General features: G+C 39.8%; 1 protein-coding gene across 16 annotated transcripts in view; it reads right to left on the bottom strand.

Annotated features, from left to right (window-relative positions):
• MBNL1 (muscleblind like splicing regulator 1) overlaps positions 1 to 27,850 on the bottom strand; it is a 192,583-nt gene that overhangs the window by 34,776 nt on the left and 129,957 nt on the right. For 12 of the 16 annotated variants that reach the window (XM_050966018.1, XM_050966031.1, XM_050966029.1 and 9 more), the window contains 2 exons: positions 3,311 to 3,481; positions 1,845 to 1,937 (listed from right to left, as the gene is read on the bottom strand). In XM_050966018.1, the coding sequence (XP_050821975.1) occupies positions 1,845 to 1,937; positions 3,311 to 3,481 (264 nt within the window). The remainder of the gene's footprint in view (positions 1 to 1,844; positions 1,938 to 3,310; positions 3,482 to 27,850) is intronic. The other 4 variants (XM_050966026.1, XM_050966025.1, XM_050966028.1 and 1 more) reach the window with 1 other exon arrangement.

The raw sequence follows: 27,850 nt of genomic DNA, 5'->3' as shown, positions 1-27,850 counted from the left end.
CCAGTTTAAGTCTGCTATTTTGAAAATGCTGGCCTGTGTGTATAAAAAGTTCACAATAACTGTTAATGTACAGAAAATCTAAATAACTTTTCACTGATAGCCCTGAAGCAGTTTTGTTTTGAAGTGACAAAGATTTTATGGCACTTTGAGAAAAGTTTTAATAAAAACTATAATTTTAGCTCCTGATGCTTTAAATACTTATGCACATATTTAACTTTAAGCCCATGAAATTGATGGGAATAAAGTTATATACTTTCTTAAATGTTTACAGAGTCAATTCATTTTCAGTATTTTTCGCTATCGCAGTTTGTAAAATTCCACTAAGATATCTTACTAGCAGTGGCCCCATCATCGAACATTTAGTTTATTATAAATTTTAATCTGAAGTTGCAAGAGCACAAATTTTCAAAGTAGTTTTATAAAACCTCAGCCTGATTTTAATCAATGATTTTTAAAAATCATGTGATATAAATGATTTAAATTACCTTGATTTAAATCTTTTCACCTTGGGGAAACTGATTATATCACAGGAAATAGATTATACATACAGGCTGACAAAAGAGGTAAGTAAATAAACCGGAAAAAACAAGAGAGAAAATGTTTTTTCTCTAATCTCTTCCAGTTACAGTATTCACGGCCATTACTGATATAAAAAATAATTTAAAATGTTTGTCAAACAGAAGTATGGTTTTTGAATTGATCCTATCACTTTACTTCCTCACTTCAGGTTCTTTGCTAAATTAGTTCATTTTACTTTTGTTAAAATCATATGTTATTGATTTTTAGTAAACAGAACACAAGGCAACAAGAACCAGAGTCAAATGGGATCATATATATATTTTTCCTACAATACTCTGTAATAACATCTGTTTCAATTATGCTCAGGAAATCATTAAACAATTTTAGGGCCAGATTATTAGAGTGACATCCATTTGCAGACAATATCGCTGGTGCATCAAAACCCCCTATTGTACATGCACATATTGAATGCACATGGCTTTTGAAAAAATAAATTCTATTGTTTTTGCACTCAAGTGATTGCATACAAAAATTGCACACGTAAGAGTTTTGTCCCTTAATATAAAGGGCTTTTTGGAACACAGATAGAAGCCGTTGTGCTATGCTTTAAAATACATTGACCAAAATTCTGCTCCCAATTTGAGGCTGCATGGATTTAAGAAAAGGCAGAATTTGACCTACCAACTTTAATATTAAAATAAATGTTACTTCCATTTGTTTATGTTGCAGAAAATTATTGTTCTAGTATTGTTTTAAAATGCTAAATGTCACTGTAGCTTAGCTATGGCATCTATATATTAGTACAGAATGTGCAAAGCAAAGCTGTGTTTGGTTATGCTGCATTATACAAATAAATTATGTGTTATGGACAATATTTTGCCAAAGCACCATCCTAAACTTGCACAGCCAAGTTCTTGCATGGTCCAGAACTTGGATTTGCACAAATACATCTATGGTTTTGGATGTTCAAAAACTTGGATGACCAGTCTGGGGCTATTTTGAAGATATAACCCACAAAACATATTCTTCATTTGAGCTATTTGACTGGTACAAAGAATGGGATTATTTCATATTAGAAGGCAGGCATAAGACAGAGTGCACCAACTCACAGGTTGAGGCCTTTGGTAGGCCTACATTTTAGAGTATGTCTGAGTTATACTTTGATAACATTATGTCATCTTCACTGTTAGTATGGTACCTTAACATGCTGGAGTTAGTATGCTGTTGTCAGTCTACTTCATTTCCTTGCTTTAACTAGTACTACTTTTAATTTGAAGAAAGGCCTATCACAACACAGCAAAAATTAAAATGGAATATTTTCTCACCTTGAACGTATGGTATTGGTAATTGGTATCAATGTCGATGTAATATGGAGATCCCTCCCCCCCTCTTTTTTGGAATGACTGAGGCATATAGTTCTATGAGAGAATAATAATTGTATTGAGTTAACTAATTAAAATATGTTTAAAAAAATGACTGATATTTTTAAAACCAGTAAGCATGGGACCTTGCAACTGTTTTACACAACTATGATAGTTCTTGCTATTGCTCTGATTTTGGCAATGTCTCTACTTTTACATTTAGGAATTTTAAATTATTACTACATTATTTTAAAATAAAAACCAAGTTACAAAGAAAATCACAAATTATGAATGCAGTCTGCTAGGGAAGCAGGAAAAAGGAAGGTATCCAAGGGTGAATTCTATTTCATCAAGTTACCCACAACCACGACAGGATGCTTGGGGAACGAACAGGGGAAAGTGCAAATGTAGGGTTTTCCAGCCATTCGCTTCTCATAGGCTTTCACTTCACCTCCCTCCATCCCTATCTATTAAATAAAAGAACTCCTGCAACTGGCAGTGCAATGGACTGCTTTACGTACTTTTTTGCATAGAACACACGAGTCCTGTTCATCTTTATTGGTACCCTCCAGTAACTGAGTTAGTGGCTTGGACCTGAAGGATTGGGGGCCAAATTTATCCTCAGTTTAACTCAACTGACTTTAGTGGAATTATATTAGCAATGTGTCCTGCACTGTGTGTTCAACTCCCAACTGCGTATGTATATCGTTGGCTGATAGTCATATTTATATACACTGAGCTGTGGATCACTGCAGCAATATAAACTAACTCATCCTCTTGGAGACCAGTTTACGTGATACACTGACGTGCATATTAAGCAAGGTATCAGAAAAGTAGGACAGGCAATATGTATTAATGATTAGGCCATGTTGTAACCAGAGAACGGATTTCTGATAGGTTTTCCTTATTAGTCACATTTTAAAAAATGGGATTAATTTACTGATCCTTCTGCCTGACAAGCCTGATGTGTTGACTTTGCATGTCAAACTTACATTAAACACACAGGTCAAACCGCCAGCTTTTAACTTTGTCTAACAGCGTACTGTGAACATGTAGTAATTTTAAAATTCCTACAGCGTCTGAACTGTGCAAAGGAAATCTATTTTGCTGGCACTCTAGATGGACACACATTTTTTCAAATTAAAATTAACATAATTAAATCAATACAACAAGAAATAATATTATTCTAAGTACAGTTCATACAAGGTAAAATAAAGCACTATGAATGGTTACAGAAAGGCATTTTATTGTATTTGATTTCTCCATCATTTAGTGGTTGATGCCAAATTTTACTGGCATCTTACTAGATATCTGATACGGGCTATCTTATATCATCAGTCTTTGTCTATTTGCAATAACTTGTCTTATAATTATCAGTGGCTCTTCACTATGGTGCTCTGTTGATAAATAAGAGTTGAAAACATGCTTACCACAGGTTGTAATGGGGCACCAGGCATCATGGCATTGGCTAGTTGCATTTGCTGGGCCAGCATGGCCATGTTCTTCTGCTGAATCAGGTTATTGCGTCCATTTATCTCCAACTGTGTTTTTAAGTGTGGGGGTGGGTGAAGATATTTGCAGTTCTCTCTTGAGCATCGACCCTACATATAGGAGAAATGAGCATAACTGGTGTTAAAACAGCCACAGGAATATCTACCTTCATTATGTCACTTACCAAACAAAAGAAACCAAAGATCTAGGGAGGAAAAAACAGCTAATTCTATGGATAACCAAACATTTATAAGAGCAACAACAAATAAAGAATGATAGCATTAAAGTAGTATCACTAAACTATATGTTTTTACAGCATGTCCCCAGAGAACTACTATTGCTAAAAGTGAGCAAAATGCTGTTTCCTTGAAAAGAAAACATAACTGTTTTCTGTGGTTACAAAATCTTTTTCAATTAAAAATACTCTAGCCAACTACTGGAGTACAGTCTGACTTTAGAAGTGAGCCCAAGAAAGTACAAATACTATTCTCAACATGCTAAAGACTGATCTGTTTGCATTACAATAAGGGGAATAGGAAGCAATGAAAGGTTAGACTAGTATTCAAGGGTAGTGATAGTACTAGGGAACTAACACTGCAAACCAATACAGTTCTACAGCTCCGATTATAACTACAACATGGCACTCCTGGGAAAAGGTTATCATATAAAATACTTTTTTTTTTTTTGAAGTGGCACACACCACCTATGAGAGGCAGAAACCAACTGTGGCAGTAATATGCATGTTCTATACAATAAATTGGACATGCTAATTTTGTCTGGATTAAAAGAATGTATAAATGTGAACTTCAGTTACATTTTTTTTTAAAATGAGATAGAAGTAATTTCAGTTACACCACCTACCCCAGAGTCCCCCTGCCAAGAAGACAAATTTGCCTGTTATTTCAGAACTGTTTCTCTCTTCCCTGGTGCTGTCTGAAAGACCCCACACATAACAAAGGAAAATTATTTCAGAAAATGTTTTCAAAAGTGACCTCTGATTTTTGAGTGCCTTCCTTAAAATCTGGGGTCCCAGCTTGTGAAACTACAAGGCCTCATTTTTGGGAGTGTTAAGCACTCACGGCTCCAGCTGAAGTCAATGAAACTGTGCAAGCGCTACACTCTAAAAACTAGGCCGAAGGTTTCCAGAGTTGGGCATCCAAAAAGGTAGCACCTAAAATCACGTTGGAAAATGCTGGCTTTCCTAAATATACAGGAGAAAGAGTAAAACTGAGTACACACAAAATGCTGCCAAATGCACAAAGTAAACACATTGAAAAGCAGGAAAAATAATTTCCCTCAGTAAATCTCTGTTATAGTAATTTTAGTAACAACACATATCACAACAGTAGATAAAACATTACCAGAGAGAAGTATGATTTTTAAGATTGTATCCCTTTAACATTTCATATGACTGAGATTAGAAAACATCATCATTAATTAGCAATATGAAAAGCCCTATGCAATAACTGTTCTTAAACTTTCAACAATGAAGCCTGTTCTTCCTCTGATACACGAAATCAACTGAAAAAACAAAAATACAAGTAGAATAAAATCTTTTGTTGGGAGAACAGATCTCTTAAACTGTGAGTTTTCGCTTTCTCTCAGTCTTTGAAATGAATCCAAGCAGGAGCAGAGACAGAAAAACAAAGCCCTAATTTAAGCTGTTTTTATCTAGCTTGGCTTTGCTTTTTCAGGAAACAAATTAACTCAGTATAGTTTGACTTTATACTGAATTTTGCTCAAAAAAACTACAAAGCTAATCTGAACTCTCTTTTTAAGTAAAAAAAAACCAACTTTTTTTTCTACCTATCTTTTTCTACTCTTGGCAGCTCAACGTATATGAACCTAATTTTCACAGCGAGCCAACTGGCATTTCAACGATCTTTGAATAATTCAGTATGTCTGATAATGGGATTTTACATAATTCTTGAAATTGCTTTGGGGTTATGTATCCATTGCAGTCACTCTAAAGAAATACTGCACTAAAATGTATTTTTCAGAGCACCTGTTTATAATTATTTAGAACATATCCATGAGTGAAATATAGTTTCCATTACAAGATTCAATCTACTGAATCCTGTTTATCCAGAGCAAGGATGGATAACTAGATATACCAATTTATTACAGTCACAATAGAAAAAATGCAGATGCAGGTACAAAACAAACAATAGTACTATCATGCTGGTCAAGTTGAGAGACATATTTATATAGCTTCTTGAGCTAGCAGTCCTCAGAAGGCCATAGACGATGGTTCTGCGGCAAGCTAAGGCATATTAGGGAAAGGATGCCTTGCTGCAGAAAGCCAAAAATATTTCCATGATGAGGGGCTGTGGACCTGTCTGGAGGGAGAAGAACTTATGCTCCCAACCTCTCGATTTTGCATCTATCCATACCCCCAGCAGGGATCACAATGGTGGTGGGAGTTAATACAGCCTCAGCAAATCCCCAGAGTATCCCTTCCCACAGTAAAAGCTGTGGCATGGGGATCAGGTGGAGGAAATCTAAGGAAGAATCCCCTCACAGTTCGTCCCTTATTGCTCTGCTGGGGGTATGTGGTTTACCCTCATTTGGAATGAGTCAAAGGCCCTACCCCCAAGTCCCATGGATCTCCTGGGATTTGCCGGAACCCTGACCATCCATATGTAGGCAGAGAAAGCAACTCTCCGTGGCATGTTTTCTTTGGAGCCACACTGCTTCAGGGGCTTTCCCCTGCTATAGCTGCCCTAGGGACCCCTTTTGGGGGGAGGACCAGGGGACTGTGGAAGTGGCTCTAAAGACGAGTTCCAGATAATACAGCCCCAGTTTTTATTATCTTTCCCAGGTAAAGTCCACAGAGACAGAGTGGGACACTCCTGTCCCTGGCTTACCTAGTCCTTGCCCTTTTTCTCTTTCCCTCTCAGTCTTTCACAGAGATTGCAGGAGCAGAGAGCCCTCTCTGAAGTCTGAAAGAAGGTCATTCCTTGTAGGAGGCTGACCTTGCTTACCAGATGGGAGGAAAAAATCCATGCCTCAGAGGATCCCCTCTGCCTGTGGATCTGGGGGACACAGTCCATCATTATTTCCATTAGACTTACCCCTATGTAAGGCAATTGGATTCGGCTGAGACAGTGAGAATGCAGACTTTGCAGGGCCATTTTGCAGCCCCAAAATATACACTTTAATATTAAAAATACCTTGTTATTCTTTTTTGAAACACATGAATGGAAGGCTATTTTAAGAATGTACCATTATTGTACCTGAACTCTTAAATTCACTCAAGGGTAAATTAGAATAAATTGAAGAAATCAATTTTTATGACTTTTATGACTTTTTTAGAGTTCTCTGTCCATCTCATAGCAAAAACCAATATTTCCTAATATTCAACATTTACACACACACACACAAATTATATTACATCTGGCTTATAGACTGCATTTTTTTTAACAACCTCCACAAAAAGAGTTCCTTCAGTGTTGTTTTGCTAAGCCATCTAATCAATGAAGATCTCACACAGAAAATGTATGTATCTACACAGTGCATACGCTGTGACATAAATATAACATAATTCCCCCATGATGTTCCAAGCCACCATAATAGGATCTGATTGGCCAAATATTGTATCTAACTAAAAACTGCAGAAATTTAACAAGACTGTGATGATCTGTAAGACAGTTTACATCCAAAACCAAATAAAGTTCTCCTCTTCCAAAAAGAAATTCGAATCTGAAATTGCAAGGTAGGGTGGTAGGAAAGCGAGAGATTTCTTATTCAGATTTGACAACTAGAGATAATCCTGTCTAATGCTACAACAGGATATGGCTTTATCTAGAAGAAATAATGTATGGGCCGCATTAAACAGAAGTCCGTGGCTGTGATGCAGCTAGGCTAGAGGACTGCAGTGTGTCAGCTTTGTTTTGCTGAGTCACTTTATGAAATCCTCCTTTCTTTCAGTAATTTAAAGTCTGACTCAATGTTGTTTTAAATCTTTTTTTTTTAATTTAGCAGAGTGTTGAGAAAAATAAAGATGTAAGGGTTAAAAAGGTCACAGGATAGAGATTGGGACGTTTCACAGTTTCCTTGCAATTTTCTCCTCAGGCAGGAAGGTTTGGACTAGTCTTGAAGGCAGCAGAGTACTGTATTGCAGCCTTCTGTCCCTTTGCATCCTGAGAATCCCCCGGGAAAGGAACCCTCATTCCCAAGAAAAGGCTGCCCTAAGCTGCTTCTCTGATTCCTTCCTCCCCAGCAGCATGGCTCCTATAGGTGGGAGGTGACTCCAATCCAGTGAGCTACATTATCCACGTTAGAATCTGACTAGAAGCTCTGGATGGATAGTAAGAATACATATAACTCTAAGAGTGGAGAAGGCAGGCAAGCCGAAAAGGAGCTCCACTTGTAGGTAATTAATTTCACAGTAAGTACTTTCATATAATCACTTCTGTACTTTTTTGTTCAAAAAGGGTCACTGTAGCAGGTCTTTAGTACAGATCAGGATACAGTGGTGATAGAGAGCTAGACAGAAGAAGGGGCAAATGGAGGGTGAGTGGTAAAGCACACAAAGAGAGCTTTAAGGCCAGATCCTCACTAGTATACAGTGCCATAGCTGCACTGACTTCAATAAAGCTGTGCCAATTTACACAATTTGAGGATCTGGTTTCTAACGAACACAGTCGGGGCTTCATTCCTTTGGCATAAACAATCGCTGGAGCATACATATTTGAGACAGAGGCCCATGCATGGCCTGCTTCTTGTCCTATACTATGTAAGTGTAACTGATTTGCTCGTCTGCATTTGGTACATCTCCAGCCATTGTGAAAATTTTGTGAGATTCTATTTACCCATCTTTGTAGTGTGCCAGACACGCTGGCCACAGATCCCTGCACTTGACCAGAGTACAAATGGCGTCAGTGGGACTGTATAAGGGCAGCATCTGGGCTAGAATCAGGGTCTAAAGCTATTGGGACAGATTCTGTTATCACTTATACTGGTTTTAAAGCCACCTAACTTCATTTGTGTCAATGGACTCAGACCTGAGTCAGTCCACTCAGAGCAGAATCAGCCCATTAGACCTTGTTCTCCATAATTGTGTGATACAGTTAAATGGCAACTGGGGAAGTCTGAGTTAATGGCTATATGTAATGTTGTGATTCTACTATGAATAAAAGGATTTCCTTGTTAGCCTGTCAAAGTGACAGAATTCGTTTGATCGAGTTAAGGCAGATGATAATTTAGCTGAGAACATCTGCTCTCACACAGTTAAAGATTTGTTAAAACTTTAAAAAACAGGCCAATGGTATACATAGTAAGCTGTGCTGGGTGTCCTCGTCCCTTGCAATATATCTTCAAATGTCAGCAGCAGGTAAAAAAATAAAGTCAGGGTGCACTTAATGGAGAAAAATGCAACAATTACATTGTAGACAAGATATGAAATATTGTGTGTAATCTGACCAAATAATGTAGCACTTTGAATCTGACTATCTGGGGGACCCAGTCTAATATGTCAAATAAAGATTAGGATACTATGTGATAATCAAATCCTATGTAATAAATATTAGAGATTTGTGTGGGGAGGGAGGTACATTAAAAACATAAAAATAAAAAAAATCCAGACAAGTGTTGAATTTTAGCTTGTTATTTCAAGCATAAAATGAGTACATAAATCTCAATTTTCAATATTACTATAAATATAGCTGAAAAAAATATGCCCTCAAATCGGATACATTCCATCTTTCTGCACAGGACTATATATTGTGCATGTGCAGAAGGATGCAATTGGTTTAGTAGGTCTGTTTAATCTTCAACTCCTGTGATGCTATGACATTACAGCAGCCCTGAAACACCTTTGAAGCCGGAGTAAAGTCATCACCTCACATAACTGCAACTTTCAGTCTGAAGTCCAATGGCCAGATTTTAAAAAGGTATTTAGGTGCCTAACTCCCACTGAAATAAATGGGAGATAGACACCTAAGTACCTTCAAACATCAGCCCCTGAGTCAACAAGTGATAGTGCTTGTGGGGATTAGTTGCATAATTCTCAAAGTCTTAATGGGAAGGCATAGCGATTACATTTCCAGATGATTATGGGCCAGATTCTAGTTTGCAGTCTGGCTCCTTTACACTAAGTAACACAAAGGAGCCAGAATCTGGCCATGATTACCAAGCTAAGAATTCTCCTAGCAGATGGGAACTTCCAACAGGCATAAAAGCTGGTGGGGCTGACACCTGTGCCAACTGTAATGCCCCAGGGCAGAGCTATGTCAAGGAGGGAGGGGAAGAGCCAGTGATGGAACAAAGTTCCGCTCCTTAGAGACCATAGTCAGCTGTCAAAAGTATAGAGCAGCCCCTAGGCTGCTATAATTGTCAGACAGGTCAGGAGAACTTAAGAATCATGTAGTTGTAATCAGCAACCTGAAGTCTCCCGTCCCTCACTCACCTGTACAAGCTGTCTTGGCTCAGGAGGGAATATGGCCCTTAATCTTTAAGATTCATTAGAACTGACTGATCCTGGTTGATTTTTTAGCAACACACTGACAGCATGGACAGGTATTTAAATCAAATTTGCACAAATAAACCAACTTCATTTCAACACATGACTTTCCAATCAAATTTAATATAAGTTGTAACGTTCTGTAAAAGAACCAGCACCTTTGGACCATCTTTAGTTTGGTCTAACTTTTTTATATTAAAATCCACATTAATGATCCCTGCTGACGACTTACAGAAAAAAATCACAGATCTTTACCAGCTGCCTGAAAGATGACATTTTACACTGAAGCAGTGTGGAAATCAGACTTAATTACTGTCAAATGAGTAAAGTGAAACTACAGTATGAGCACTCCTTGAGTTACCCCATTTTAGACTAAAAAAAGAACGTGATTCACAGATACAGCATGGACTCAGATTAATCTCCTACTTTCCTATTTTCCCTATAGATTTTCATTGTCTCTTTCTCACTCCTTCCATTTTATGGGGGATTTTTAAGAGATGAGGTACAAACAGGGAAATGTCACTGGTTCAGCTTGTGATGCTGGCAGCTCATGCCAAGGTCCCCATGTCCCAGGTGGACACTGACAGATACATAGCTGGAATCTGTCCAGCTCACTTGTGGGTTAATAGTGATAAAATAAATGTTAGCATTCTAAGAAAATGTTTAGTGTTTAGATTCTATTAAATGACTGTGAGTTGCTGCATGCATTAATCTTACTTGTAATAATATTTGTGTTCTATAGTGTAACATAATATTTGAACAGTTGTATTGTGAGCCTTTGTGACTGTATGAATCACCAGACAGGAGAGGGACATTAATTTATGTGAGGAGCTGCTCTTCTATAGAAATTGTTATTCCCCTTTCAAAAGAGGAAGTCCATCAATACTTGACAGGCTATAGGTGGATCTTACAACTGAAACTGCCCTATATCTGGACTAAGGAATTGTCAACAAAAGAACTAAAGACTTATTTTTTTCTGCACTCCTCCCCATTAAGATGAATCATGCAAGTGGGCTCCTCCCATCAGCCAAATTTGCCGCTCAAAGCACATGGCAGGATGGGATAAAAACCCCAAACAAAAGGAATGAAGTATCTCTATGCTGCTTGGACTCTGCAGGGACAAGGTGTTTCTAGGCATAAGCAAGAGATCCCCAGCTGCTTATCCTGGATTATCCCTAAAGGTCAAAAAGAGCTTGCTGATTATAGAAACCTATGTTTCCTTTTGAAACCTTAGACTGTAAACTCATTTGTCTATGTTTGCTTGCTTGCTTTAATCTTGTTTAAACTTGCTTGCTTTAAACAACTCCCTAATTTCCTTTATCTATTTAATAAATCGTCATACAGGTTATTATAGAATTGGCTACAAGCATTGTCTTTGGCGTGAGGCCTAAAGTGCAACTGACCTGGGGTAAGTTACTGGTCCTTTGAGATCAGGAGTAAACTGAATGTTGATGTGATTCTTCGTGTAAAGGGCCATCTATCCCAGAGATATGCTCACCTGGGTGGCAAGACAGACTGGAGTACCCAAGGGGGCTGTCTGTGACTCCTGTGTTAAGGCTGCTAATGTGCCTGAGGAGTTCGCATTTGGTGCAGTTGATTGGTGAAATCCAAGTTTAGAACGCCAACTAGGGGTTTGTGCCTTGATTTTTAACGATCTACCCGGAGGTTGGTACTCATGCACTTGCATCACCACTAGGAGCACTTTACACCTGAACCAGTTCTGTGTCTTGAAACAAGCTCCCTTTAATTTTAATCTCCCCCCACCTCCCCCAGCAAGAGATAGATGTATGCCAAAGGAGAGAGGAGAGTCAGTAAATGCACTGGGGCCTCCATCAAATGCCTGGCATACCCCACCATAGGAAACTTCATCAAATGCCCTGAGAACACATCAGGCGAATGTGGCTGTGTTATATTTATAATTACATAACCAAAGAAGAACACTGGTTGGTGCAACCTGACTTACAGAATTTAAAATATAATACATTATCAAGATACAATTCTGATACTTGAGAATGACACTGCATTTTGTCCTTTCTTTTACAATCGAGACTGTCACTGGAAAAGAATTAGGTTAATAGCTGCCATCTGGAATGTTATATATAAATGAGACTTAATATTTTGGCTCTCTGATGAAAATGGCTGTGGCACACTAAGAGGACCTGAGGGGATAGGAAGAGGGGGAGGTGGTTATGGGGATGTATGGCATCACTACTCTCAGTAGGGTTAGCATATTTCAGGTTCCCCAAAGGAGGACACTGCGTAGGAGTGGGAGGGGGAACAACTAGGGGAGCTGGAGGGGTAATTAATGGAGGTGGGAGACACTGTTGGTGGGGATACTCACGGTGGCAGGGCAACTGGCACAAACCCAGGACACAGCAACAGCTGTCAGTTGGCACCTCCCTGCAGGATTCCTCCCCCTCTAGGGCTGGGAGCCGAGGCCTGGGTGGGTGGGATTTGGCAGCTGTAGCTGCAGGGGAATGGACCAATCAACTGCCAATGCTGCGGAGGAACCAACTGGGAAGCGGATTAATCTGGGCTCTTTCTGAGCCACAACCTCTGATCTGCAAAAACCCTGGACATTTCCTGTTATTTGAAAAATCTGCCCAGACAGAGGACGGAGGCTCAAAAAAGAGGCAATGTCCAGAAAAACCTGGTACTGGTGCTGTGTTTTCCAACAGTCTCAATTTGGATATTATGGTACTTCAACAAAATGCATTTGGATGACAGTAAATGAGGAGCTATGAGGAAAGACTTCCCCCTCCTTCTGTACTCAGATGTTACAGACAAGCAGAGACGTCAGGCAAAGAGCTGATTTATGGTATTGCTACTGGAATGCAAGCATAGTGGTGCTTCAATATGCAGCATGAGAAAAGTCAGAATATATGCATCTTGGCAAAGTTTATTACTAAAATGTTCTCATCCATTAGGGCTGTAACCAAGTCTTGAGGGTCTGTCCATAATAACCAAAGAACATGTCCTGATTCAGGATACCATCTGTGTATCAGCAAATATGAATGTTTTTTCTGCACATTTCCTCTCCATGCAAAGTCATTATTCTAAACTAAACTATCTGGGATTAAATAATACAAAACAATGCTACAATCTGACTTTTAAAAGTAATGGAAGAAAGAAACTTATTAAGGAGGAAAGGGCAACTCTTCTATAACTGATGCCATGCTATGTTTACTCCAAAGAAGAGCTATCACATTTCAGGTGCATTAGCAACTTAACATATCTAATCATGTTTCATCCTTTTCAGAGTTTGGAAGAGGTCAGATTACTGTTAGGCAACTAGCATATTCATGCTAAGGAATACTAGTAGCGCTGCTCGTGCCCAGGGTGCAGGTGTTAGTTAAGAACTGACAAATTAATAGCTGGAGACCAGACCAGTTCACCCATATGTTAGTTTTGCTCAGAATAGGTATTAGTCTTATAAGAATGTATTTAATATTTAGAGGCTGTGAAATGCTTGTCAGTTGCTGCATGCATTAATCACACTTATAATGTCTTGTATTCCATGTTATAAGAAAATATGTACATTTTGCTTTATAACGTTGAAAATATTTGCTCTGAACTTGTGAACTGAGGCATGGGAATTGACCCTCCCTGCCAGGCCATCCAGAAGGACTATCAAAATCAGATGTGGAATTAATGGTTAATGACCCTATTGCACCCATGGAGGAGTATATGCACGAGGCTTCCTCTCATCACTTTCCGTGCTGGAAGAGGGAAATAAAAGTAGCTAATGAGAAGATTTTTCATCTTTTTTGCTGTTTGAACTGTGACAGGTCTAGAGAAACCAAACTGAAGCTAGAGATCTCAAGGGAGTCCCCCCTGGGTCTGCCCTGAAAGACACATTGAATAGACAGATCACTACAGCTCTGTCACTCTTTAGATGGTAACTCCTTTGTGTGTATACGTTTGCTTGTTTGAATCTGTAAATAACTCTCTTATTGCTAGTTAATAAACCTTTAGATAGTTTATTCCAGGACTGGCTACCGGCATTGTCGTTGGTGTAAGATCTAGGTTATCAGTTGATCTGGAATAAGTAACTGGTCTCTTGGGACTGGAACCTGGAAGCAACCTGATGTGGTGTGACTGACCATTTATCACTAAGTCCAGTTTGTCTAGGTGGCATGATAGACTGGATATTCTATCTGAGGGAGTGTCTGTGACTCCATGGTAAGACTGTTATAGTGATCCAGATGTTCACATTTGTTACTGGCTTGGCGAAATCTAATTACATGACATACCACTAATTTGGGGTGTCTGCCCTTTTCTGACAATCTACTCTGAGGTAGGACTCACAGTTGTGATCCTTCTAGATAACATGACACTCTGAAAAACAGCATATAAAGCAAAACAATTAGACAGATTTTATTGCCAATTTACATTACTCATATAGTTAAAACACAGGCATTGTATATGTTAGTTGGTCAAAATATGGTATTTCACCATCACTGCGTAATTTTTCCTAAAACCGTAAGGCTACTGTATCACAATATGTAATTTGGCTCCCACATACCAGATTACCCATATTATAACACCACTTTACAACACTCAAAGTGCTTGACTCCTGACAACAGTGTTACAAAGATAGTGCAATGTTTGATATTGTAATTAGACTTTCTACGCAGACTATTCATAAATATGTATTAAAACAAGAGATAAAAAATAGGGAGATGTTGTGAGCCATGGTAATGTCAGCCATGGCAACAATGTATCTTAACAAGTAGGAATGTGAAAGTGAGAGGGGAAAGCACAGACGGCTATCACATGATGTTTTTCTCCTGCTATCATATCAACGACATTTAGGCTGAAAGCCCAGGCTGAGCTAAACAACCAGCCTGAGTGCCATTAAATTAGGGCAGCGTTATGTCTGCAATATTTTAAACTGTCTAGCCTTGGCAAAAGGAGGTGACTGGGATTAGAAGTAGCAGGCTTGCATTTGCCCAGTCCAAGAGAATACTATGATACCTCTGCAGAATTGCTTTTCCCTCATGTATTTACAATGTTATACTTGGGCACTGTCATGGTATATTTTATTATGCTAAAGGGGAGGGAAAAATCAAGTCGACAGTCAATTGCTGAGTGCGTTATTGCTCCCACCTCCCTTCATAGGGAGTGCATGCTTCTGTTGAATGTTTACAGTTGCAGATGATTTAGGAGCAGGTACTTTATGCATCCCACAAAAAACAAGTTCATTGTAAGAGCCTTAATTTATCAGGAATATTATCTTGGCCAATAGGTGCTGTAACCCTGATCCTTAAGGATCTGATCCTGTGAGAGGCTGAGTAACTCTTGAGAGACACTGTGCTCCCTCAGTCCCCACTGAGTGGGACTTGTGTTGAGAGCATTTGGTACTTCTCAGGATAAAGGGCCTGATCCAAAGCCCACTGTCAATAGAAAGATTCCCATTGATTTGGCTGGGCTTTGGATCAGGCCCATGTTGTGTATATTTATATAACTGCTAGTGTTTAAATGCCTGACTTACGTAGAATTGAAGAAGAGTGTGAGTGGGGGCTGGAAGAGGACATATATTTTCTGTATAACACTGAAATATTGACATTGATTGAGTCATTTTTTTTAACATCATAAATCACTTCATTTTCTTTCCTCACAGAGATTCAACAATATCCTACGAGATGCCATTTCACACCAATAAGTGGCACTTGGCCAAAAAGCTGACATCTCTCTCCACAAACACACTTCCTAGGAGATGTGGATTTTATAACCCACTGACATGCTAAGCCCTTGAAACAAAAAAAGTGCTTATGTTCACATCAGTCTTTCACTTTATGCCTGTTAACAGCCAGTTAACTTAAGTCAGTGGGAGATTTGCCATTGACTTAAATCAGTAGGAGATAAGGCCCTGCATGCACGTTCTCCTAAGTATGGCTTTCATCTGCACTGGGACACAAAATATAGCAAACAGTGCTACTACTACTGAGAGAAGAAAACAGAAGTTACCATGCTGCCCAAACAGAAGCTGCACAACTTTGGTGTTGCTAGCAATTCTAGAGCACATAGACATGATGACATCATTCAAGGGGAGCTGGATTTGCATCCAGGCCAGAAATACAAGCATCAAATAAATGAAAAGGCACGTGTAGAAACAGCTGCAAAGACAGCAACAGCCACAGGATGAGATCTAGAAGACGACTCCAATTCAAAGTTCAACCATAGGGTGTGGGGAGAATGACCCAGAATGGCCAGAGGTACCTATCATAGAACCCTACATGAGAGCAAATGGCATTGTTGACCTATTTCTACCCTTACTTGGCCTGGCATAATTCTCCTAAGAAATTTTTTAAAAAGCCAACAGACATGCAAAGCCAAAAGTATTAAGAACAGGTTCTTGATCCATTTAATTATAAAAGCTATAACCTACACAGAAAAATCACAGGTTTTTTGTTGCATATTATCATTATCAACAATTTCTATCTCATTTCTTCACTGATGTTCACTGAATAAAAAGGGCAGATCTGTTGTTAACCCTAGTGAGTGGCTAGTAATGTTCTCAGAGGGTATGTCTACCCAGCAAAGAATCCCCGTGGCTAGCCCATGCCATCTGACTCAGTCTTGCAGAGCTCAGGTTGTGGGTTGTTTCATTGCTGTGTAGACTTCAAGGCATGGGCTGGAGCCCAAGCTCTGGGACCCTCCCACCTCTCAAGGTCCTAGACCCTGGGCTCCAGCCCAAGCCTAGAAGTCTATGCAGCAATGAAACAGCCCCGCAGCTTAAGGTTTCTCTTTGCTGTGTAGACATACCCGAGTGGTCTCAGGAACTCTTGCTCTGAACCATAGGTGAACAACAGGCCACAAATGCCCCTTACAAATAATTGAATATTAAAAATAAAGATGCTATATTTTCGGGTGGAGAAAATAAAGTTACTGCTCCTTATGTATGTTATATCCCACCAGCATTACTTAATAATGCTTTATATTTCTATAGTGCCTGACAGTAAAGGATCTCAAAACATTTTACAAACATTAATTTAGTCATAGCGCACCCTACTACCATGAGTCAGAGAAGTGGGAATACAACCCAGATCCCCTGATTTAGAGCCCTGTACTTCAACCACAAGTTTGCTCTGTCTGGTTTTTTCATGAATATGTGCACTGAACACTAAACAAACCCTGTCTGCCTAGAGACAGAAATTGTGTTCTCTATTAAGTGCAGTTTTCCTTTTAGGAATGTTTAGTCACTGTTTCAGCCTGCAATATTGACAACATGAGGCTGAAGAATTTGACTTTTGTTTTGAGGTAGTGAGGAGGCACCTCTGAAGAATCCATAATTAGGCAGTCTACACCATAAGACTGTGTTTAAGAAACAGCCTTGGCTGACAGGAAATGTGGGCTAGACAATCTCAGTACAATCCAGTAGTGTCCCTTCTAAATCACTGAAAGCTGCAACCTCAATAAACTGTCCTTCCAACACCAGTGCACGCTGAAGATGAGAAAAAGGCTCCTTCTGGATTTTACATGCCAAGCTAAAGATAATCTATGTCACCTCCAACACACACCCACACAAAACAACCCCTGATGAAAAGAGCAATAATGTCAACAGCTGCAAAGGCATTATATTATAGCATTGAAAGCTAGTGGTATTTGCAAGAGGCCCAATCCCACTCCAATTTAAGTCAATGGGCAAATTCTCATTAAATTCAATAAGAGCTGGATTGGCCCAGCTGAAGGAGGAAGAAAGGAGAAATCAAACATTAGGAGTGGGACTTTCCAGTCCTGGCCTCAATAAAGTGTCTGTATTTGCCAAACACTGCAATGAGGCAGAAAGAAGATGAGCATGCCCAGGTTCAGGAAGAAAACAATGAAGACCTAAGTGCTTTGGAGAAATCATCCAATAATAATTTCTCATTGTGAAAACGTAGCTCACATAACGCTGCCAAGGTCTGCAACAGTGGGGTGATCTGCTAAATAAGTGCTGGCTTTGCTTTTGTGCCTGTCTATTCTAAACGTGCATACCCACAAAAGACAAAAATAAGTGCAACCTTCTCTTTTAGATTAACTCCTTCCCTCTTTCATGCTTTCTCTCTCCTCCTTTAATGTACAACACTTCCTAGTAGGCAGTACATGGCTGTTTTCCAGAACCAGCACTAAGTTTTAGAAGTGATACTGGTATTCACGTTTGATGGCAAACAAACCTGCCATTCACTTCTGCAACTGCCAATAGGGGCGTCAACTGTAGCCATGTTTTTGTAACATGGGGACTAAAAGCTTTTCCTTTTTTCTTGAGTGAATGTTTCAAGGAATATCCAGAAATATCAATATCTGATTAACAGCATCATAAACAGAAAATAATTCCTGCTCAGTGTTTACAGAACCCTCTGTGTCACTGCACTACCCTAGATGACAAAAATATGTATCACTAATGATTCTACAATGCATGTTGTATATTATCACAACTGTACCCTAAGACTCAAGGGCATCCTAAATTTAGCCCACAGGTTGCTTTTGCAAAACCGTGCGTCATGTAAAAATCTTCAAAGGGCAGTTATAAATCCTCCTCATATTCCCTGAAACAACATTAGAGCAACAGAGATTATATCAGCAATCTCACTGTTGAAACCAGCCTCGGGCTCAGATTTATAAACTAATGGCACCCAAATGGCCCTGCGCCCACTATGTGATTTTAATGAATCATTTCAGACTGGATCAATTCTAGTTCGCTTAAATGCGGCATCTATCTCTCTGGCATATATTGGCATATACTTAAATTTGAGAGAGACCCAGAGGGTTGCTAGTTCTGCTTCCCCATCTTTCCTTCAATAAGTCTGTGTGTCAAAAATTTGCCACTAGCTTAGAGGCTGGGGTGAGGCCACTTAGTAAACGCAGATGAAAATTTTCAGACTTGGGTGAATGAATCCATATTTAAGCATCTAAATTAAAGTTTTTATTTAGGAGACTAAATGTGTAGTATGGACACAGGCCTCAAAGATGGCTCCATAATCTCACAAACATCTATTGTTTTCAGTAACTGGATAAGGTACAGACTGTTCAGACACATCCCTTTAGATGCATGTGGGGCAAAAAGTTATAAATGTACTAGCACTGTATGCTCAAATTGCAAAGGGAAGAATAGCAAATTGATCATGCTGATGATCTTGGCTTCTTATTAAAACTTTCTTGGCAGTCCCTGTGTGTTGATATAAAAAATGAGTTCTAATTAGCAATCTGATATCACAGCTCATTCAGTCCTGTGGGTACAAATTATCTGTACCCACAGGAACAGCTATACTGGAGCAGAAATTCACTTCTACCACTCTCCCATAGGGATTTCATCAGCAGAGAGCAGGTGTAAACATTACCTGTGTGCCACAAGAGTCTCATGGCAGAGGCTACCCTAGAGTTCTGCTAGATTAGTGGCTGTACTCCTTCCAGGGGTCTGATTTGTCTTGCATACCCCAAGTTTCACCTCACTTAAAAACTGCTTGCTTACAAAATCAGACAAAAATACAAAAGTGTCACAGCACACTATTACTGAAAAATTGCTGACTTTCTCATTTTTACCATATAACTACAAAATAAATCAATTGGAAAGGAAATATTGTATTTACATTTCAGTGTATAGCACACAGAGCAGTGTAATAAACAAGTCATTGTCTATATGAAATTTTAGTTTGTACTTACTTTGCTGATGCTCTTTATGTGGCCTGTTGTAAAACTAGGCAAATATCTAGATGGGCTGATGTACCCACTAGAAGAGCTCTGCATACCCCCATGGGTATGTACCCCTAGTGGAGAACCACTGTTGTAGATCAACCCATCTTTTGCTGGCCTGGCCCCACCCCCTTTTCCTCTGGTCACTCCACACTGGGGGTTCTCACCACACTTAGTTCCCTTAGCAGAGTGTATGTGGGGGTTACATATACTTTGTGCCATTACACCCACATTTTTCAGGAAAACTTCCTGTAGTGTGGGTTCTTCGAGCCCATTGTCCTGTACCGAAGTGAGCTCAGCTTGAGTTCACATACCACAATAATGTCATCTAAGTAGTACAAAATATCATTCTTGGCTCAGACGCGTGGTAGAGTCCACTTTAGAGTCCATTCATTCACCCTTTCCAGCTACCCTTCCCAGTTCCTGGGCCCGCATTCTCTTGCATGGCTCAGGCTAGTAATAACAGGTTTTTGCACTGAATCTATCCTAAAGTATAGCTATATTATTTATTATTATTATTCATTAATGTTATTTGTATTCTAGTAGCCCTCGCTGGGAGGAGGTTATACTGCAATCATTTGTAAATGGACAACAGTATTTTCAAAGTATGTTTTTAGCTGGTAGCAGTTTATAAATAGATAAATGTGTGATTATTTATTGATCTTTTTGGGGGATATATGAAGGGGCATTCTGAAATTTGCAAACATCAGGTAGGATAGAACAATAATATAAAGGGACTTGTACGATTCAGAAGGGCCGAAAATAACAATTAGATTCAGCTAGGAAAACTGCAAGCTAACATGCAGGGGATCGTTCGAAAGAGGACAAAATCTGGGAATCAGCAATGCTAAAAGAGACCTCAGAATTATCAATTGAAACATGAGTTTGCAAAGTGATCCGGATGCAAAAAAAAGCCAAAGCCATTTTGGACTGACTACCCACAGCCCTACTGTCACACTGCAGAAAGGTAACAGACCCTCTCTACATGGCGCCTGAATGACTGTACCTGGACCACTGCATTCAGTGCTGAGCACTACATTACCAAAAACGAATTTTATAAATTTAAAAGAGCTTAGGAAAAAAAGACAAGTATCACATGGAGGGAATCACTTCTGAGGCAAGACTCAGACAGCTAAAATACAGAGAGCTGGGAAAGACGACAACAGAACAAGTATGTAACCATTTACAAATACACTAAGGGGGTAAAACTCAATATTACAGAGGATTTATGTTGAGTGGTACACAGAAGTATAATTAGGAACAACTGAACGAAATTAAGAAAAGAAAATTTTAGGATAAGCATCAGGAAATACATCCTGACTCTGAGCTGCATTAGTCTATGTTGTCATCTCCTCATGGAAGAGGTGGAAACCCATTGTTTGGGATTCTTAAAACTAGACTGGATAACACAACAGAAACAGATGTAAACAATCACGAATTAGCGGGGAGGGACTAGATGATTTAGTAAATCTCTTCCATCTCTAAGGTGTATATCAGAGTTTATGATAAATGGAGAAAACAAGCAAATTCCTTTCTGACCTTGGACAAATGGAGATAATGCCTCATTAAAAAGATAAATGATAAAGATAAACGGGGAGATTTTTAAGTGAAAAAAGCCTGAGTGACTGCTTTCAGTTTGTGCTCTGCACAGCTTTCCCTCTTAAACCGGATTCTAGAGGCTCCACCTCTACATGAGCATTATTATTTCACAAGATCACAGTTATGGGGTTTCACTTTGTAAACACTGTAGAGCGCACATAAAGCATAACATTACTGCAAGTATCACACAAGGTTTTGCTACTGCAGTGATATAAAAACAGCAAAAATAAAACAGACAGCAAGCTGGCGCACTGTATGCCTTGCAACCTTAACATACTCATTCAGCTCATTCATTTTAAACAGGATAATCTTGAGAATCTAATGTGTAATATTTATTTATTCTGCTATATAATTAGGTAATATTTACTTTATAGTCACATATAAGAACACATTTCATAGCTGTATTTGGCCTGGGAAGGTCTTAAAATTAAGCTGCGCCTGCCTGCTGGGTCTGTTTACTTATGCTATTTTTATAACACTGCAGTAGCATAACCCAAGTTACAGAATACTTGCTGTAACATTCTGCTCTGTGTTTATTCAAGAACTATTGCTTATAAAAAGCAAATCCGAAAGTATCTTGTTTTTCATAAAGCAACCAACACTGTACGATTAAAGTATCTCCACAGATGTTCACGGACACAGGAGAACTAAAGAGCACAAATACGCTATTTATTAAGGGCTGAAACATTATTTGAATAAACGCTTGTTCTTTCCCTAAGGTATTAGGCTGAACTTCTTTGCCCATATGGAGTAACTCAATCAGCCATTCATACAATTTCAGGGAACAGTCTGAAGTGTCTGTACTAATTCTGTGTATTTTGTTAGACATATAACAGGTTGCTAGAGTAAGTTTAGACTAAGAGGGCCCAACCCAGCAAAACCTTACTCACACAAATTGTCCCACTGGAGCTGTTCACCTGAGGGAGAACTATTTCACTCAGTAAGGAGTTTGGGGGACTGGGTTCTTCTTAGTTTGAAACAATGTGCAATGCTTCCAAGTACACAGAGTAAAATTATTAGCAAAACAAGTCCTTGACCATAAACATCTTGTACATAAAGAATAATGCGCACATAAAAAACCTACCTTCCTATTTTATCTGAGATTCTTAATATAGCATCATACTCAAAGAAAACAGCCTGCTGGCATGCTAATTCTCCAATTAAGAGTTGTTGCCTTAGCAACAGGTTTTAATATGTACTATAGATCATATGAGCTAGCTATGCTAACAGTTCAGTCATTTGCATGATAGCACAAAAATAAGAAAATGTATTGTGTGTAGAGAGGAGCTATCCTAGGGAACATTGGGACAGGTCCACATTTGGTGTACATGCATCGAAAATACTGAAGTGAATGGAGCTACGTTAATTTACACCAGCTGAGGACATGATCCATCAAGTACAGTAACTCTTCACTTAATGTTGTAGTTATGTTCCTGAAAAATGCGACTTTAAGTGAAACGATGTTAAGCGAATCCAATTTCCACATAAGAATAAATATAAATGGTGGGGTTAGGTTCCGGGGAAAACTTTTTTTTGCCACACCCCACACAGGCACTGGAGACAATGAGGCAGGCAAGGAGGCTGAAAGTGCTGTAAGTTAGGAGATGCATGTTGCGCAGCAGCAATGGCAGCTTCCCCTACTCTGCAAGCCCAAGGAGTGAGGTGCTTAACCCTCGGCCCGCCCACACCACCCCATCCCCCAAGTTCCCACCCTTAACCCACCTCTTCTTCCCCCTCCCTTCCCCTTTACTCTGCAAGCCGGGTCCTCGCTCCTCCCCCCTCCCTCCCCTGCCTCCTGCCCACAGCAATAAACTGGCTTGCAGCATTTAGGAGGCAGGAGGAAGGGCGGAGCAGCGAGGACTTGGCGTGCAGGCTCCCCCCTCTCTCCTCTGCCTCCTGGCCACGGTAATCAGCTGGTTTGCGGCATTCAGGAGGGAAGGGAGGAAGGGGGAGCCTGCGCCCTGAGTCTTTGCTCCTGCCCCCTCCCTCCTCAATGCCGCAAGCCAGCTGATTGCTGCAGGCAGGAGGTAGTGGGGGAGGGGGAAGGTGCTGATCTGCGGGGTCTGCCGGCAGGTGGGAAGCACTGGGGGGGGGGGGAGTAGGGCAGCTGATGGGGGACTGCCAGCTGTGGACAGCGCAAGCAGCCAGACAACATTATAGTGAAGCATTACACAACTTTAAATGGAGCATGATCTGTAATTGAGGAGGGACATAAGATCGAAACAACGTTAAGCGAGAGGATGTTAGGTGGGGAGTTCCTGTATATCCCGTTGTTCACAGAAGTAGAAATAAAGTCCAGAAGAACATAAGGATGTGGCCAATTCTAGATGCTTCAAAGGGAATGAACAGAACAGGGCAATTATCAGGTGATCCGTCTCCCCTGTTGTCAGGTCCCAATATCTCGCAGTCAGAGGCTTAGGGACACTTGACCATCTTTGCTGATAGCCACTGATTGACCTATCCTATATGAACTTCCTTCTTTTCCTAATTGCAACAAATGGAAATGGAAATGTGGGCCAAGTATTTTTCTCAATTATAACAGTACAAATCTCGATTTTACACCCCTCCCCCACTGTAATGCTTTGTGATCTTATGGTTAAATACATTACCCTGAATACAACAACATTTAGGGTCATTAGTGTTACCACTGAAATTAATGAGAAAACCTCGATATACTTCAATAGGCATAGAATCAGCCCATTAAACATTTTAAAAAGGCTTTCTCCTGAAATCACACTTTATTTTCTGTAAATAGTTTTTGACTGTTACTACAATCTTTATGCATCTTTAATGGTATAATGTATCCAAAGAGTTCATGTACCATTTATGCTTCTGTGTCTTCGTGAGAGAAACCAGACAAATTATCCTCTAGTATTTAAAAGCCTATACTATAAAATCAAAGTAAAAATATGAAAAAAGTTTCTTATATTTACTAGATATTCATACTATCACAGTATCATTATATCAAATTAGATGCAGTTAAATTTCATTAATAGTATTATTAAACTAACCACTGTAACATACCTACACTGCACCAGGACATAGAATGGGTAATATGGAAAATAAAGTTGTTCCACTGACATTTCCCCCAATTTGTTTTTTAAATAGAAATTGGATTTCTGGTTTCCATGGGAAACTCACACTGGTATCACTCTTTTGTTTCTCATATTTCTGCACTATGCTTCTAGTACTGTAGGTCAATGCTGTCAAGCAGAACCCAAATAAACTACACTATAACTGCCTAATACATCTCTCTTTTGGTATGCCTTATCATCATATATACTCTTTTATTCTTTTTGCTTTTCTCTCTTCTGCCCACCACTCTGTGTTGAGATTCGTTCTAGGGAAAAACAATGCTACCAAATCAAATAAATGTTTGAGTCAATTGGGATGGAAAATATTCTTTTTACTAATCTGGTGGAAGAAAAAGCTGACTGATTTGCTCATCCGGAGAACAAACGAGGCAAACAATTTTAAAATTGAGAACAGAAATACATATTTTCTCATCTCCAGTGATAAAAAGACTCCAGCTCTGATTCTAATCTCACTCATGCTAGTATAACTCTACTGACTTCCATGGGGCTACTCCTGATTTACACCAGCATGTGTGAAATCAGAATCAGGTCCAGTTTATCAAAGTCCTCTTCAAAACCATAATCATGCTAAAACATGGACCCTTCTCCAAGAGGTTAGATACCTCGACTTGTTTGAGGCAAAACCACCCAAAGATAGCTCTCTAACTCATCTGACTCCTATTGCAGCCAGGAAAAAAAGGCTCAGTTAAATCCATCCTACATCTTTTAAAAACACTACAGATTATCACTGGTGGTTCTGTCGTTAACAGAAATAAATAATTATATGATATTCTAATACAGTGCTTCATTATGTATTCTGAATCAGTCATCAGCTAAAATCTGGAATCACTCAACTTCACACTTGGATCTTTAGATGTTTGTATCAAAAAAAGTTGGTTTAGAAATAACTGGGGAAAAAATCAAGAGAGCAGTTTGTTGCCACACCCCTAAATTCTTTTGTTGAAGAACAATAATCTCATTGCTCTGTAGCTGTACAAAGTTAAATATTTTTGATCCAAGACAAAAGAATCTCTGTTTTAGCAAGCGTAAGTCCCTTCTGACAGAGATCTCAGTCGTTAAAACCAAAAATTGGAAAATTGACACCATATAAAATCTGCAGTTTGCCTGTAAATTGTAAAACAACCTGTATCGATGCATATCTGTTTTGGTTCAAAGAAAAGCACATTAATAAACAGGTCTCTTGTTGTGGATGTAGAGGACAGAGAGTACAATCTAAAACCTTTTTTTTTTAAAAATAATAAATTGTTATCCTTTTACTATTGTGGCAGTTGTTCTGATGTCCCTGATCTTCTAAGCATACATTTTCAAAATGAATTTTTAGTTAAACAAAAATAATTATCTGAATGTATTTTACTAACATTGGCTTGATTTGAAAGGTACAAATTCCATTCTCAGTGAGTAAGAGGGCATGCTTCCGACTCTGAAGCAAGGCAAATATCCAAAAGCCACACCTTTTTTGGCTAAGAAATATTGTGTGTATGAAACAGATTTAAAAAAATCCCCACACCTAAATATTTTAGGACCAGATTAATAACACCTTTCCAGCATTCCCATTGATTTTACTGACTTACTGAAGTCAACAGGACTGGTTAGAAATTCAGCTGCTATTAAATGCAGGTATTCACATCGGAAGGGTATCAGGATCTTGTCCTTAGTTTGCAGTTCTGGGGTACAATAGCAGCACTAGCATTGTGAAGGTCTAGAGGGCTTTTTAAACTTTTTTTTTTAAGCACATGGGATTCACATCAACAAAAATGCAGGGAGAAAAATAAAGCTTGTTACATGCACCAAGCATTTATATATTTTGGGTAACCATATATGAGTCCATGAAAATATTAACCCTAAATAAACTTCAGCCATTTTGTTTTTGTTAGCCAGCAGTAGTGGATGACAACAATATCTTTGCTTTAATTTATTTTTGTAAATCGAAAAGGATACAGTGAGCTCCTTTATAACAGCTTTTTAAAAACTTTCCATTGCTCATTTCCCTACTCACCCCCATTTTTCCCCTTGCATTTCCATTGGAGCTGGAGTTTGTAGATACACCAACAGGAGAAGTTGACGTATGGATTTTTTTTTCCCCTACAAAACTAATGTCTTTTCTAAAACAATAAATCCTCATCAATGTTGGCTATATTAAAATAAGACACACCTCCCAAAATGCAAATACAATATATGAAAGTGCAAAATTCCACGCTGGTTTGTGCAAAGGGCATTTGGATATGCACAATAATTGTGTACAGATATATTCAATAGTCATGCATAAATATGTTTTTCTCCACATGTAACTGAGTGTGCTGCAAATACTACCGTGTGTATGTTCAAAGTTCCCTTGAAATTGTGAACTTGGAATCTTATCAGATAGCAATTGCAAATATATAATATGTCCTACTTTATGTTTGGTTTCCTTATAAAGTAGCATATTTTGAGTCAGATTCTTCTATTAGTTATACCAATGCAAATCCAAAATAACTGAGGACAGAATTAGACCCAATATGTTTTAAAAAAAAAAAACCCTGCTCATTAAAAACTGCTGCATATTTGTCAACAGCAACACTAAGTAGTGTAACAAATTAGTGTAGCAGAACCGGCTGCCTTGGAACTTCATATTGGTAGAATTCCTGCTCCTGCTCCAAAAGCATAGTAGACTCTAAATACTTGAATATTTTACTGAAGAGCTCTGGTTCTATTCAGTGGAGGGTAGGAGATATATACATTCAATAGCCAGGTCATTACATCCTCCCTTAGTTTAGACAAAGCTCATCCGCAAGCATCTGGGATTCAATGGAATTAAAATGGCACAGCAAAAGCCAATATAACTATACCTCTACCCCAGTATAACGTGGTCCTCGGGAGACAAAAAATCTCACCGTGTTATAGGTGAGACTGTGTTAGATGGAACTTGCTTTGCCCCACCCCCTTCCTTGTTCACTGACCGTCCCCTCCAGAGACCCCTAATCTTCCCCAGGACCCTCCCCCTTACCCAACCCCCCTGCTCCCAGACTGATTCAACCCCTAACCACACACCCCGCCCCCTGACAGGCACTCAACGGCAGCAACGAGAAGCGGAGCGACGCGGCCCCAGCCCGCTCCACTCTGCCACCTCCCAGCCGCAGCAACCCATTTGCTGCCGGCTGCCCGTGAGTGCGGGGAGGGTGGGGAAAGGACATTCTCCTGTACTCACCTCCGGCAGCAAGTGGAGCGCCGCGGCTGGCAGCTGGCACAGTAGAGTGGTCTGGGGCTGGGCTGTTCGCTTCCCGTCACCAGTGGGTGCGGGGAGGTCGGGGAAAGGATGCCCTCCGCACTCACCGGCAGAGGGACGCGGTCCCAGCCGTGTGGCTTGGGGCGGGGGGGTTGGGGAAAGGTCTTGCATTGGCGGAGTGGAATGGGCTGGGGCCAGGCTGCTCCACTTCCGCTGCTGCCGGTGAGTGCGGGGCAGATCCCTTCCCCTAAGCGACACAGCTGGGGCCGAGGCGAGGGAAGCAGAGAGGGCTGTTCCCAGCCCCCCGCTAATCCCCCGGGCCACTCTGGACTGCGGGGCCCCTCAAAGTGCCCCCCCTCACAGCTCCTGCCTCCCAGACCTGGGGAGGGTTGGAAAGCCACTGACTGCCCCTCTGCCCCTTATCCAACCCCTGGCCTTGGCTCCA

The sequence above is a fragment of the Gopherus flavomarginatus genome, chromosome 8 (genome assembly GCF_025201925.1).
Source record: "Gopherus flavomarginatus isolate rGopFla2 chromosome 8, rGopFla2.mat.asm, whole genome shotgun sequence".
NCBI classification, from domain to species: Eukaryota; Metazoa; Chordata; order Testudines; family Testudinidae; genus Gopherus; species Gopherus flavomarginatus.
The sequence above is the reverse complement of the archived record's forward strand: the minus strand, read 5'-3'. Positions and strand labels throughout refer to the sequence as shown.